Here is a 15318-nt window from a genome sequence, read left to right as displayed (position 1 = left end):
GGAATCTAACTGATTTTATAATCAAATAAATAAGAGCTTTCTCTCTATGCATGTATAATCATTTCCCCCAATTACAAGTCTCATTTTCATGAAGGCATAGCCTGGATCTGGTTATTTCTTGTCCCCTCTCCCTGCAACATGTGCCCAACATCTAGCGTAGTGGCTGTTGCATTGAAGGTTGGATGAATGAATAAAAGAATGAACATGTCATTGTAGAAATTCTAAAAACCCAGAATAAGATGAACATTTACCACTACCTAGAAGCACAGATATTGTTTGATGTGCAAATTCCTAGGTTCTGTTTCACACTGAGAGAATGTCTTTTAACAAACATGGGATCATATTCTATTTCACTTTTTTCCCCTTAGATGTTAATTATGCTTCTCCAGGTCAGTAAACACTCTTCCACAGTATGAGTATCTGACAGAGTAGAAGTCATTCTAGGTGTGCCCAAATCCACGGCTTGGCTCTTAATGCTGCTTCCAAGCCCAGGTGGCTGGGTTTTAGGGTCTGTGATGGGAACTCTGTGTCACAATCTGTACTGGGAAGGTATACTGGTGTTTTGTAATGAGACTTTCTATCAGAGATAAGCATGGGAAATGGAAAGGGCAAAGTTCTGGTTTCTGCTGTCTGAAGCTGAGGTCGCTGTGTCCAGTGGTGTTCTCCCAAACCAAATCATCCAGCCTGGAATTACTGTAACTTATCTTTCATATTTTTAAGAGGTACACCACTCCTCAGAAGAGAGCATTGCTCAGGTATGGGGGCAAGGGGCTGGAGTAGAAAGAGCATTGACCAAGGCATTGTGTGTATACTTGGTTTTGGTACTTGAGTGAGCCATTTATAGTCTCTAAAGCTTCTCTATGGCTTCCCTGGTGGCTCAGAGGATAAAGCGTCTGCCTGCAATGCAGGAGACCCAGGTTCGATCCCTGGGTTGGGAAGATCCCATGGAGAAGGAAATGGCAACCCACTCCAGTATTCTTGCCTGGAGAATCCCATGGACAGAGGATCCTGGCGGGCTACAGTCCACGGGGTCGAAAAGAGTTGGACATGACTGAGCGACTTCACACACACACACACACACACACACACATACACAAAGCTTCTCCATAGAAAGAAGTTTGGAAGTGGACTGTTTCATTTTTAAATAATTTATTGGAGGATAGGTGATTTACAATGTTGTGTTAGTTTCAGGTGTACAGTAAAGTGAATCAGTCACACATACATCCACTCTTTAAAAGATTCTTTCCCCATATAGGTCATTACAGAGTACTGAGGTGAGTTCCCTGTGTTACGTGTGTGTGTGTGTGTGTGTGTGTGTGCGAAGTACCTTGAGTCATGTCTGATGCTTTATGACCCCATGGACTGTAGCCCACTATGCTCCTCTGTCCATGGGATTCTCCAGACAAGAATACTGGAGTGGGTTGCTCTGCTCTCCTCCAGGGGATCTTCCTGACCCAAGGATCTAACCACGTCTCTTATGTCTCCTGCATTGGCAGGAGGGTTCTTTACCACGAACGCCACCTGGCAAGCCCATGCTATTAATAAGTCCTTATTAGTTATCCATTTCATATACAGTAGTGTTTATATGTCAGTCCCAGTCTCCCAATTTATCCCTCCCCACCTCTATCCCTGGGCTTCCCTAGTAGCTCAGCTGGTAAAGAATCTGCCTGCAGGACAGGAGACCCTATTTTGATTCCGAGGTCAGGAAGACCCCCTGGAGAAGGGACAGACTATCCACTCCAGTATTCTTGGGCTTCCCTGGTGGCTTAGACAGTAAAGAACCCACCTGCAACGTGGCAGACCTGGGTTCGATCCCTGGGTTGGAAAGATCCCCTGGGGTAGCAAATGGCAACCCACTCCAGTATTCTTGTCTGGAGAATCCCATGGACGGAGGAACCTGGTGGGCTGCAGTCTGCAGGGTCACAGAGTCAGACACGACTGAGCGACTAAGCACGCATGCACCTCTACCCCGTGGTAACCATAAGTTTGTTTTCTACATCTGTAACTCTATTTCTGTTTTGTAGATAAGTTTATTTCTATGGAAGTGGATTTTTTCTTAATGAGTAAAGGAGAGACATTCCCAGGAGATCTGGTATACATGTGAGAAAGAATGAATTGACTGTGACTCTAAAAAAGATGAATTCATAGATAAACAAAGCACCCTTGTCCTAAGGAGAAAATTGGGATCCCCTTCCCAGTAATCAGAGATCTCAAAAGGTAGAAACACCTGGCCGATCAGACCTATGGACACCAAGCTTGAATACTGTGTGTCAGTTTGAAAGACCAGCTTCTTACTTATAAATGTTTCATGTGTTGGGAGTATACCTTACCTACCCTCACTGATCTCTCTTTTCTATCTTCCTCCTCTGTTGCTCCATTCTCTCTAGAACAATGGTCCCCCATCTTTTTGGCACCAGGGACCAGTTTCATGAAAGACAATTTTTCCGTGGACCAGGGCAGGGTGGTGGTGGTTTCAGGATAATTCAAGCGTATTACATTTATCATGCACTTTATTTCTATTTTTGTTACATCAGCTCCACCTCAGATGATGAGGCATTAGATCCCAGAGGATGGGGAAACCCTGCTCTAGAACTTCTGTTAATAGGAGAAGGGGGAGATCAGAAAGGCATCCCCATTGTTTCATTTTACAGTCCTTTTGCACTTTGGGGGGGGATGGGAGGTGGTTTCCTATGAGCTCATAAGTATCTGCCTTCCATGGCACGGCACCTCCATCAGCCCAAAGCAATAAATGATCCTGGCCTGCTGTCACTAAACAGTTGTCTAAACTGCTATTTCCTTTACCCCTGTTCTCCCATCCCTGTTTTCACATCACAAAAACTATGCGCTCCTTGAGCAGAGCCTCAGACCTCTTTACACTCTTCCTACCCTTCCTCTGAGCCCTGGGCAAGAAGGCTCTGTGGAGAGTACTCCCCTTTATTTTTGCCTGTTTCCTTTCCCCATTACAAAATCCTGAAACTTGCCTTCCCCATGTCGATTCTGCTTTATTGTCACCATCTTCCATGGGGCACACCTCCTGCAATCCTGAACAATAGAATTGGAAAGAAGGGGCTCCATCCTTTTTTCTCCTTCACTGTCATTTCCACAGATTTTACGCCCCATGTACTTTGGAGTGTTTTCTCCTAAGTCCTAGTCTTTCCTACTCTCTCCAGCTTTACCAATGTTATCTACATAAGTGATTTCCAAAACAGGGAGATTTGACATAGGCATTCCTAAAGTCTACCCCAAACTTGCTGAATCAGAACCTTCAAGATTCTGGCCCAGGAATCTGCATACTTAAAATGCTCACAGGATGCTTCTGAAATAGACAATTTGATTAGCAATGTTTGGGGACAAAGTATGGCTCCATTATATTTGCTGATAGATCTCATGTCACTCACAATGCCCATTTCTACATATTTGCTGCCAATACTCTTTAAAAATTTTTTTTATTTATTTTTAATTGATTGATGATTGGTTTGCAATATTGCTTTGATTTCTGTCATTCATCGACATGAATTAACCATAGGTGTACCTATGTCCCCCCCTCTTGAGTCTCCCTCCCACCTCCTGCCCATCCCCACCCCCTAGGTTATTACAGAGCCCCAGTTTGAGTTCCCTGAGTCACACAGCAAATTCCCATTGGCTATCTATTTACATATGTTGATGTATTTACTTCTATGCTACTCTCTCCATTTATCTCGCCCTCTCCCTCTTCTTCCCCACCCTTGTCCATAAGTCTGTTCTCCGTGTCTGAGTCTCCATTGCTGCTCTGTGAACAGATTCATCAGTACCATCCTTCTAGATTCCATATATATGTGTCAATATATGATATTTGTTTTTTTCTTTCTGACTTACTTCACTCTGTATAATAGGCTCTAGGTTCATTCACCTCATTAGAACTGACTCAAATGCATTCCTTTTTATTGCTGCCAACACTCTTAATGACATTGATTGTACTGAACCTTCCCACATCCTGAAATCTAAGATCTTGCTCTTGCCAAAATCCCAATATGCAAATATCCGGGAGAAAGAATGTTCAGATGAAAAGAACCAAGCCCTTAGGGTGAAATGTGCCTGGAGGGCTTAAAGATTAAAAGACCAGTGTGGTGGACAGAGGGAAGCAAGTGAGAGGAGAGACCTAAGTCATGAGGTGTGAGTGAGACAGAGCAGAAAGCCATTGCAGGGCTTTGGCTTCAGCTGTGGGTGAAACCAAGATCCTCTTGAGCAGAGAGAGACATGATTGGTCTTGTTTTTTAAGTCTGGTTGCTATATTGAAGAACAAGGGTGGAAATATGGAAGCCAGTTAGGGTTTCATCACAATAATCCAGTTGATGGTGCAGAATAATAGGATGAAGCTGGAGAGTGTTTGCTTTCTGGATATATATTTTGACAGTAAGTTCAGCCATTCAAGTAGGCTGGGATTTCACTACATATACACAATGTCCATATTCATCTCTAAATGACTGATCCTCTACCATGTGTATCATTGTTTCAAAGCTTTTCCATTCTTCCTAATTTCCAAACTCCACCTTCACATGACCTCTACCAGTCTCCTCTTTCATAAACTCATTGATTTAGTCAATAAAAACAAACTTGTTATGGGTGTGGTGCTGCACTAAGTGTTAGAGATACAGCAGATGGCCAGGAAGGCAGACCTAGGTCCCTACCCCTAGGTTTTGTGCTCTGCTGCCAAACTCAGAAATGCAAATAGGCAGAGAGTGATGAGCGATGGGTAAAGGACAGGTGTTCCTGGTTTTCCTCAGTTCTCTGTCCTCCATCTCAAAATACATCTTCCTCATCCTCTCTCCTTTCCTTTCATTATCAGAGAAAGATCTGCTTCTACTACACCAGGGCAACCACATGCTTAGTGGTCCTAACGGAGTCTTGGATCTTGGCGTATATGTTATGCCCATCTTTCACTTTCAGTCACCCTCCCTTTTTAATGCTCTCCCTCTATCCTTTAACCCTCCCTAATCTTTATTTTATTTTTTGATCATGCATGGGCAGAGCCTGATGGGCTGCCGTCTATGGGGTCACACAGAGTCAGACATGACTGAACTGACTTAGCAGCAGCAGCAGCAGCAGTGGGACCTTAGTTCCCCAACCAGAGATTGAACCCATGCTCCCCTGAAGTGGAAACACGGAGTCTTAACCCCTGGACCACCAGCAAGGCCCACTCCCTCATCTTCAAGTGATTCCTCCTTTGACATTTGCATGCATTAATTCATTCAGTAACTCAGCAAGTATTTAATGAGTGGTGATATCCCACTCCCCACTTACTTCAGGTCTGTACTTTGGCAACTGAATGTGCTCAGAGAAAAACACACAACCACGGTGACAAGTCTCACTTTCAATTCATGGTCATTAACCTCGAGCTGCCTTGCAATCCACTACACTTCCTAGCTCGTTCCCTGTGCCGTCTCCTAGACGTCTCCTAGACCTCTATCCTGAACTTTCAATACCTCCTCCTCCATTCTCCTCTTAGTTGATGACTTTGCTCCCTATTTCACTGAAAAATGGAAGTGATTGGAAATAAACTTCCACAAGCTTCCACCACTGAACACACTGATCTACCTGCATTTATTCCCAGATACTTGGCTGTCTCTCCGGCATATAATGTGTGTGGTGTGTGTTCATATCACTATCTAAGGCCAAACTTGGATCCTGAAGAAAACAGTGACACCCATTTCCAGTGAGTGATCAAGTCACATTAAACATTAATATCCATTCAAAAATTTTACTGCTAGCATAGTTTCGTATTATGAGGGTGATAGAAAGTGAAGGCAATATAAACAGACATCCATTTGACATGCCTGTGTGTGTTTCAATAATTGCATCGTCTATAACTTCAGACCATTGTTTACAACCATCTGTATATAGAATTTCCAGTGCAGGTAGAAAAGACTGTCACCCAGCTCCTTGGATTTGGAAAGAAATGAATCTTAGATGTGTATTTTTTTCCACTTATTCTGTCACCAACATTCCTGTACACTTTATTATGCAAAATTATTTATATAATCTTTAACAAATCTTTTAATTTTTACAATTTATAGGCATATTTGTCGCAATACACAAAGAAAACGGAATTCATGTCCAAATTTCTAAAGTATTAGTGTAGGTTTCGCACAAGACACCCACTAATAGGCTCTTTAATTTTTAAATAATTAGGCAATTGCTGTTTTGCTTTCTATTGTTTAGGTATCCTTGATAGATTGTTAAACAGATTTTCAAATATTTCTGATATTATCTGTAAAAAATTAGCTATTTTTAGTTAATTTTTATTTATTTAAAAGATTAATATGTTTTCTCTTGTAAAATAATTAAGATACTTGATATTCAAAATTTTACTACCCCTGACCCTCCAAAAAACTACTGCTTTCCAACCAACACACTGTCAGGGATGGATTAGATTTAAATAATGAGAGATGTCACTATTTGTATTATATACATATTTACTGATTGCTGCTGCTGCTAAGTCGCTTTAGTCGTGTCCGACTCTGTGCGACCCCATGGACGGCAGCCTACCAGGCTCCTCCGTCCGTGGGATTTTCCAGGTAAGAGTACTGGAGTGGGGTGCCATTGCCTTCTCCGATTTACTGATTACTACAGTATAAACATTATGGGGCTAGGGACATCCAGCACATATAAGAACAACTCAGAAAGTACCTGTAAAATGAATAAAGTCATGAAAGAGTACCTGTTATTCACCAAAGAGTATGATAAGCCCTATAGGTATAAACATGATGAGACAGACATGGTTTCTGTTAATTTAAGTTTAAATTGGTCCTTGGAAGAGGTTTTTAAAAATAGTCACATAAGGTAACTGGACTTTTAAATTGTTTGCGTTTCCTGTACTTTTTAATCTCCAAAAAAGAAGTCAGCTGTGTTGTCTTAACTGATGATTTGTTGCCCTGATAACAACATTATTATGGATGTCATTGACAATCTTTGGTCCTAAGTGGTATAAATACGTATAAGAAATCTTTGTGAAGTCAAAAGAAAATCTTGGCATGTCTCTCTTCTCCCAGATGCTAGATTTTTTAATTCAAACCAAGTTTAAGACTCTGTCTTTCACTTACATTAGCAAACAATGACAAGATAACATTTAACTAAACAGGCAGAGAGTTGAGAGTCAAAAAAAGTAGTATTTGCTGGCCAGTTCAAAAAAACCCCTTGTGGCTAAGATGGTAAAGCAGCTGCCTGCAATGCGGGCAACCCAAGCTCGATCCCTGGGTTGGGAAGATCCCCTGGAGAAGGAAATGGCAACCCGCTCCAGAATTCTTGTCTGGAGAATCCCATGGACAGAGGAGCCTGGAAGGCTACAGTCCATGGGGTCGCAAAGCATCAGACACGACTGAGTGACTTCACTTTCACTTTCTTTCAAAACAATCCAGCAAAGAAAAAAAGAGTCAACTTCCTTTGGTTTCAGGTTTTGTTTGTTTGCTCTGTCTTTAGACAACATAGAACAATGTCAACTTGACTGAGCTACAGTCTCCAGAATTCTCTTTAGAGAATGTTCTGGTAAGGATGAAGCACAAGCGACATTTTCTTTTGAGAGCTGAAGGCTCTGTTCATACACGTACAGGCCTCATTGGCCAGGATGACACTGCTGATATTTTTGACTCACAGTGACAAGAGGGCAGACGGTGACACCCCAAGCCCCAGCCAGGAAAATGCAGCAGACAAAGAGCTGTCCTCCACCAACCCCAGACAGGGAGCCTGGCCCTTCCCCAGTTGGGCTGCCGAGTTCCGTAACCGCTGCTACCTCCCTCTGTGTCCTGTTATGGGCTTCTTAGAGATTACATACTAGCCCCTTGCACCAAACACTCTCACTCCCACTCCGAGGCATCTCCAGGATTGGCTTGGGGAAGCACAAACTCCTCTCTACCAGGATTGCCCCTATCTCGGATCCAGCTTAGATAATATACCTCTTGTCTTCGAGGCTGAGAGGGATTTCAATCGCCTTGGAGCCAAGAGCTCAGCACAGGCACTCAGGGTGGTGGAAGGAGCCCAGACCACCCATGCGATTTGGTGGGGCTGATCTGTCCGTTTTGAGGCTCAAGGGCTTTGGACATGAGCTCAAAGGGTTTAATTTCTGACACACCTTCTGTCTGGCTCATCAGGGACCATGCTGAGGGAATGACCAGGAAAATAACAAGGTCTAGGCTGGAAGAGCATCCTCTAATCACATACCTTCCAACCGCCAGGGGGCCTCCATCCTGGAGCTCCACGCCCTTCATGTCCAGATGACCCTGCCTCAGCGCTTCTACCCCTGACAGCAGATACCAGGCAGATCAGGCCTCCCTCATTTCCTCAGGCTTGCACAACCAGGGAAATGACCTGTGGATGAGGACAACCATCGGTGTCCAGTAAGTCACCCTTTGCAGATATGTAAGAGAAATGACCTGCAGGACTTTCCCCGGGCACCAGTCCAGCTGTTGTCCTCACGCCCGACCTTCCAGGGATGGCTCAGTATAAATATAGCCACCACTCCACAGCAGGCAGGGACCAGCCGCTCTGATCCACTGGGGATCAGGTGAGAAACCACTTCAAGGAGCCATTTCTTTGAACATATTTGCTTTAAAACATAACTCTTCTGATTTCTATTTCTCCAATACACGGTCAGTGCTGGCAGAGTGGCGCAAGGGAAATGCTTTTTGATTACGACAGGCTGCTTTAGTAAGACACAGCTTGGACCCAACGGTCCTCTTCTTCCATCAAAGCCATCTGGGTGACCTCTTAGACAGTCTTGGGTTCAGGGCTGGTGAGTTCAGAATTGAGGGCCTGAGGCTGCGAGTAAGGTCCTATTGCAATGTGTCCTAGTAGGACCACTGAGAGTCTAGTAGAGATGAACAGCCAGGCTCTCCTCGACATACAAACCCCAGGCAGAGGGGGTGCGAGGCTTGTCCGTGTCTCCCTGACCCTCTCCTTTCCTTTCAGCACAATGAAGCTCTTCACAGGCCTCATTCTCTGCTCCTTGGTGCTGGGAGTCCACAGCCAGTGGATGTCCTTCCTTGGTGAGGCTTATGAAGGTAAGGCCAATGGAGGGGCAATGGCATTCTTGGGCCTCTAGGCTTCACCCTAAACACCCCTGAGGGTTGGAGCTGCGGTCCTAGGAGGTGTTCCCGTATGTGGTAGAATGTGCCAGGTGTTGGGGGAGCTTTTTTCAGAGAGTTTGAAAAGCACAGGATTTATGTCCATCAGGTACTAGAGAAAGAACGCACATCATTTCCAGCTGAAATAGCAGTTTGAGTGGAAGACACAAAACAAGTCTGAAACGGAACGAACTTTCCCTCAGACCAATTGCACGAAGTAGGGTGAAAGCGGTCCATCTGTTCTCCTCTCCTGTTTCCATCCCTGCTCCTCCCTCCCTCCCTTCCTCTCTTCCTTCCTTCCATTTCCTAGTTGGATAATTCAGAGACCTTCAGAACACCTTGTCGGTCCTTCCTATACTCAGTGACACCGTCCCTGCTTTAGTCTATTTCCTACCCTTTCCTAGCTGTTAAACTTACAAAAAATAAAGGTGTGTGTATGTGTGGGGTGGGGGGGGCACCTAATATCATATGAAGGCCTCCACCAGGAACTCAGCCCTTTCACACAAATCAAGTGACCCACTCTCTTGCTCTGCCCAGGGCTGGGGAGTTTTCCAGGACACTAGCAGCACTAACTGGGCCAGTCCCACGAAGACAGGGGCAGTTCTGGTCAAGCTGGGACAGTTGGTCACCTACTTACCTGCAGAAAACCTCCTTGAGGGGGCATCTTCCTCCACCGAAAGGGGAGAAAACCGAGGCTTAGAGCATCCGAGTCCATCACCCAGGGACTGAGTGCCCGTCAGCAGGTGGCAGGACAGAGGTGGGAACCCAGCTGTGTTTGAGGCCAAGGCTCTCACCGAGTAGACTTCTCCCAGCACCACTTCCTCAAGCCGAGGGCTGAGCAATCTTGGCTGCAGTTTGGAGTCACCTGGGGGGCCATGAAAACTATTGCTGCCTGAGACCAGCCCAGAGATGGGGAGGTGATTGGCTTGGGCTGTGAGGGCTCAGGGGACTTTCAGTGTCTCCCCAGATGATTGGAAAGTGCAGCCAGGCTGAGGAAAAGACCCACTGCCTCAAGCAGCCCACATCATCAGTACTGTCCACTGGAGAGTTCTCAGGATTCCGTTCACTCACCTAACAGGCAGGGGAATCAAGTCACAGTTGATCCTTTCTTGAGGCAGAAACACATTTCTTAGGTGTCAGAGCAGAGGAGCTGTATGTCTGCCCCTTTCTCAGAATCTGTCTCGCATGTCACCTCCTCACTCACCCACGTGCCCTGGAGCTTATCCTATGCAGCTTTGTCTACAACAGTGGTTCTGGACCCAGGGCAACTTTGTGTCCTGGGGACGTTTGGTGATGTTTGGGTGCATTTTCGGTTGTCACACTGGGGAATAGTTTGAGAGGTCAAGGATGCTGCTAGACATGTTATAATATCCAGGACAGCCCTGAACAGCAACAATGTACCTGGTCTCAAATTTCAATAGAATGCTGTTGAGGAATCCTGTCCTGTAATAACTCCCTCTGTCCTTAAACATATCAGGTAGAGCCCTCATTGAGATGCAGCAGAGACAGCATCACAGGGGTCAGACAAACAGGTCCCACAACTGTAGCCCCTCCCCTACCCCACCCCAATGACTCTCATTCCAGTACCAGGAGCAGGCAACTGGGCATAAGGAATGCTCTTCTCACCCTACGGCATCCGTGGTGCTATGACCACAGGCTGAAACCGAGTCAGCGGAAGGTGTTTCATTCCTTGATTCTTCTGTAAGCTGTGTCACCGTTTTCTCTCCCCTGATAATCCTTACTCCATATGCTTTGCTTTCCAGGGGCTAAAGACATGTGGAGAGCCTACTCTGACATGAGAGAAGCCAACTACAAGGGTGCAGACAAATACTTCCACGCCCGCGGAAACTATGACGCTGCCCGAAGGGGACCTGGGGGTGCCTGGGCTGCTAAAGTGATCAGGTACCAAGGTCCCTGGGGATGCAGGGATGGGTGAGCAGAGCTTGGCTGCCTAGGACAACCTGGAGGGGCCAAGCCCTGGAGAACTTTCCTGTAGTCTGTGGGCCCTCCTTCTCTTACCCACCCTCCTGCTCTGTGCCCAGTGTGAGGTCTGAGGGGCTGAAGAGCAGAGCAACTTGGTGAGACAGGCGACTCTCTACCCTCCCTCTATGGGTGCTGTTCACTCAGCACAGGGCTGAGGTGGGCTGAGCCCAGGGAGCCTCAGGGTTGTAGCCCCTCTTTCCTTGGCTCCTCTCAGAGTCATTGATCCCTTGGAAAGAGGAGAGATGGGAGGGGTGAGGCTGTGGCTCATAGTCCTGGATTAATCCCCTCCCTGCCCTCCTCCTTTCCAGTGATGCCAGAGAAAATATTCAGAGATTCACAGACCCTCTGTTTAAGGGTACGACCAGTGGCCAGGGTCAGGAGGACTCGAAGGCCGACCAGGCTGCCAACGAATGGGGCCGGAGCGGCAAAGACCCCAACCACTTCAGACCTGCTGGCCTGCCTGATAAGTACTGAGCTGCCTCTCTCTCTGCTCAGGGGATGGCGAAGTGAGTCCCCAAGGGCAGGGACGCTGACCTAGAGAGTTCTCTGTCCTCGGAAGGCAGCAGATCTAATAAATGCTCAAGAGATGGAATACTGAGACTGTGTGTCATTCTTTGGTATAAGGACAGCCTGTTAGTTCCAGGACTGATGGCCGGACACCAAAGTGAAGGCTGAGCCTGTGCCTGTGTGTTTGGTTCTGGGATAGAATCTCAGCATCATTCAGGACAGACGCCCTCTCCAGCCTTCCCTAATCAGACCCACTCCCTCCCCAGGCCCCTCTGGTGACACGGGGGCCATTTCCAGGCCCTTCTCAGTCAGTCCTTCTCACTCCCTGCAGTTGTGTCCTGTCCCCTTCTCTGTCCCCAAGTCTAGTCCCCTAAGTTTGTCATCAGAACTCTCTGTGTGGGGTCAAGGGACACTGTCCTGGAAGGTGGGACTGTAGAATTCTCTTGGGACTAAGCTATGAGTCACACATCACTTCCCTCCAAACAGGGAAAGAGTGAGACAGAACTCTGTCTCCCCAGGAACTGAGACAGGTACCCAGAGGTGCCCAATAAATGTTTGTGGAACTGAACATGTTGATGGAAGCTGGAGTCTTCGAGTCAGACTCGGGAGAAAGGCCTGCTGGCACCATACGGACAGTTAAAGCTCTGTGGAGGACAAGCCTGTGACCACAGGGCCCCAGGAATCCCTGGCGACCTGGACCCTGCCCTGTGCCCACATGAGCCCATTGAGCCCTGGGACTCTCAGGACCCCATTTCTCCTCCTGAGTAAGCCTGCGCTGGGAGAGCACTGGCCATCACGCTGCGCTCCTCAGTGGCCGGGGCCTGACCCTGGCACACGCCTGGGCAGCCCCATCCCCACTTCTTCCGCCCCAGTCACTGTGTTGCTGCCTCAGGCCTCTCTGTGTCCCGACTCTCCACTGCCCAGCCGGTTGCATCCTGACCCACCTCACGCCAGGCCTTATCCCCAGGGATCTCTTCCCAAATCAAGAAGGCACATTTGCTTTGGGAAGACGAGTCCCATGACACCTGTCCTGGAAACTGCATCTTAGACTCCAGTTATTTCTCATCAACACCAGAGCCTACCCCTGACTCAACTGTTAACTGGTCTCAGCTCATTTAACCTAAGAAATCATTCTCAGATGAGTCTCCCTTACCTTTATCCTCACTATCTTTGGGTCAAACAAAATACTATTTTCACTTCTAGAGTGAATGTCAGCTATATGGATACACACTTCCAATGCAGTTTAAGAGAAGCCTCCTCAGAAGCACAGACCAATGGCGAGCCAAACTCTGGGATGTGGGAAGCTGAGGCATAGTAATTATAGAGGCCGTCATTTTCTTTCATTGTAAATGTTCTAACTCTGTGTGCGTTATTTGATTTACCACAAAGGCTTTGCAGGTCTCAGTTGAAGAAATGAGGCTTGGAGGTAAGTGATCTGGACCTTGCTCCAGGTCACACCTGTAGTAGGTGAGCAGCCAGGACTGCAGGCTGGTGTGGCTGACTCCAGGAGAGCAGGGATGCGTTGTCAAGACCGAGAGGTTCAGAGGCGGGGACTCTCTCCTCCCCGGATCTCCAGAGTGAGAGCCCTTGTGCCCAAGAGATGCCTGACTGGTTACAGACACACCACAGCTTGTTCTCATCATGTGAACATTGCCTCGCAGAGTCCTTACCCTCAGTAACTGCTTCCTGAATAAATTCCCACATTGAAAACCCTGACTTCAATCCATGTCACTCTTCATTTCACTCTGGCACCTTTTCCTCTTCTTCTTTATCATCAAACCTGAGAGTCTGCTCACTTGCATGTTCTGCTCCCTCTTCTGACTCACACTAGAACCCCACCAGCCTGACCTCTGTCCCCACCGCTCAGCAAAACAGCTCTGGTCACCGCTGACCTCTCAGGTGCCAAGACAATCGATGTGTTTCCCTTCCTGTATCAGAAGGACTCTGAGCCACGCTCAGCACAATTGTCCTCTCCCTCCTTTTTGGAAGAAAACAGTATCTATATGTTGATGGCTCTGAAAATTATTTCTCCTCCTGAGAACCTCATTTCCGAGCTCCATGCTTATATATCTGATTTCCCTCTAGACATCTCTGATTTGATGACTTCCAGAGATTTCACACTCAATGTATTCCAAAGGGAGCTCCCATCTCCCCCACCAGAATTCTTCACACTCAGGCCCCTCCATTTAAGTAAATGATCCGATTATTCCCTCTGTTGCTCAGCCCAGAAATTGAGGCATGTCCTTGATGCTTCCCTTCCCTTTACCCCACATCCAGTCCACTAACAAGTTCTGTGATTCAACTTCCAAAATTCATCTCTAGTCCGTCAGCCTGCTTTCATATGCATCTCCATGTTCCTGGCCACACCATTTCTCACCTGGGTTTCTGCAACAGCTGTCTATCTAGTCTCCCCATCTTCATGGCTTCCCACTCTGCTTAAGTTGACTGTACAATTTTTCATCTAAACCAAGTCACTTTCCACTGAGGAAAAGGGCCTTGTTGATGATTATACATGGATGGCAGGAATAAACTGAAACCGTCCTGGGTAAAAGAGAGCATGTATTTACCCTACCTCTCAGTCTAGTGTACAAATTATATTCAGATCATGTCTCTTCCCTGCTTAAATTCTTCCCTGGGTTCCCATTTCCCTCAGAATGTAATCCAGTGTGAGCTGTCCCTGGCCACCCTCCAGTATCATCTCATGCCACACCCTCCCAGGCTCCCCATCCTTCCATCTCACCAACAAGCCAAGCTTTTATTTGGCACAGGACCTTTGCATATGACATTTTCTCTGCTCAGAACACTCTTCTGCTTGGTCTTCACATGACTGGGTGTTTCTCACCTGTCTCTCCTGAGATCACTCTTTCTTGAGAGAGGCCTTCCTTGTCATCCTGGCCGATCTACTCTGGTTATTCTGTACTTTTTGCCAATTTCAGTATGTGGGATTCCTGTACTAAATTTTTGGCTTATTCTTCTGAATTTTTTGTTTGTTTGTTTGTTTCAGTCCATCTTCCTCCCTTCTATTATAGAATCAGTGAAAGAAGTGACCATTTCTTCCTTGTTTATATCTGAATATCCAGTCCTGGCACATAATGTAATTTCAACGAGTACTTATTGGAAATTAATAAATGAATAATTGAATTCATGTATTGTTTATTAGTAAAAAGTTTTCTTTCAAAGAAGGTGAGGCTAGCTTTAGAAACAGAAAGGAGCTAAGGAAGAGGGAGACACTGAAGATAAAGAAGTTACAGTAGAGTCAGGAGAAGCGGGAGGCTGAGGATCAAGCCCACAAGGGATGGTGGACCCCCAGGGGAGCAGAAACCTCTCTGGCTCTAAGGGAGGAAGGAAGGTGAAGATACTGGGGTGGGGGAAGCAGCATATGGGAGAGGAGGACATGGAACTTGTGAGAAGCCATTTGTACCTGCTGTTATTACAGGTGACTATCCCTGGGACTCATTACACTCCAGGGTGTCTGCCCATTTTCTTGTCTGTTTTTAGAGCAAGTAGGTAGGAAATCCAAAGCCAAAGGCATGTGTCTCATCCTTGTATCCACAGTGCCTCACAGATAGTAGTTGCTTTATGAATATCTGGTGAAATGAATGAATGTAGTCTGAAAAGAGGTGCTGTTCAGAAGTGGTCAGAACTGTGAGGGGGGTTGGGGGTTGTACAAAGTATAGATGTGGTTTGGATCTGCAAAATGTGGTAATGGCTCACACTGAGGTGACTGCTAAAT

General features: G+C 46.5%; 1 protein-coding gene and 1 non-coding gene across 4 annotated transcripts; both read left to right on the top strand.

Moving 5' to 3' along the window:
* Positions 1-618: 618 nt before the first annotated feature.
* On the top strand, positions 619-11670 carry LOC133241137 (serum amyloid A protein). 3 transcript variants are annotated; one of them, XM_061406257.1, is made up of 5 exons: positions 619-755; positions 8124-8369; positions 8941-9032; positions 10859-10997; positions 11387-11670. In XM_061406257.1, exons 2-5 carry the CDS (start codon positions 8347-8349, stop codon positions 11550-11552), a joined length of 420 nt encoding a protein of 139 aa, XP_061262241.1. In that variant the 5' UTR covers positions 619-755; positions 8124-8346; the 3' UTR covers positions 11553-11670. The 3 variants fall into 3 exon arrangements, with proteins under 3 accessions (XP_061262241.1, XP_061262243.1, XP_061262242.1); XM_061406259.1 differs by lacking the exon at positions 8124-8369 and having other exon boundaries at positions 637-755; XM_061406258.1 differs by lacking the exons at positions 619-755; positions 8124-8369 and adding an exon at positions 8471-8536.
* On the top strand, positions 867-938 carry TRNAC-GCA (transfer RNA cysteine (anticodon GCA)). The gene has a single exon. It is a non-coding gene; the product is annotated as a tRNA-Cys (tRNA).
* Positions 11671-15318: the final 3648 nt, after the last annotated feature.

Source organism: Bos javanicus, chromosome 29 (genome assembly GCF_032452875.1).
Source record: "Bos javanicus breed banteng chromosome 29, ARS-OSU_banteng_1.0, whole genome shotgun sequence".
In the NCBI taxonomy this organism is placed as follows: domain Eukaryota; kingdom Metazoa; phylum Chordata; class Mammalia; order Artiodactyla; family Bovidae; genus Bos; species Bos javanicus.
This window is presented reverse-complemented; position numbering and strand designations above follow the sequence as displayed.

What these genes read in the sequence shown, in the direction of transcription:
- LOC133241137 (XM_061406257.1), top strand. Translation starts at nt 8,347, where the DNA reads ATGAGGACAACCATCGGTGTCCA. An exon ending in CCTTGGTGAGGCTTATGAAG is followed by an intron (nt 9,033 to 10,858) that starts GTAAGGCCAATG and finishes TTTGCTTTCCAG; the next exon opens with GGGCTAAAGACATGTGGAGA. An exon ending in TGGGCTGCTAAAGTGATCAG is followed by an intron (nt 10,998 to 11,386) that starts GTACCAAGGTCC and finishes CCTCCTTTCCAG; the next exon opens with TGATGCCAGAGAAAATATTC.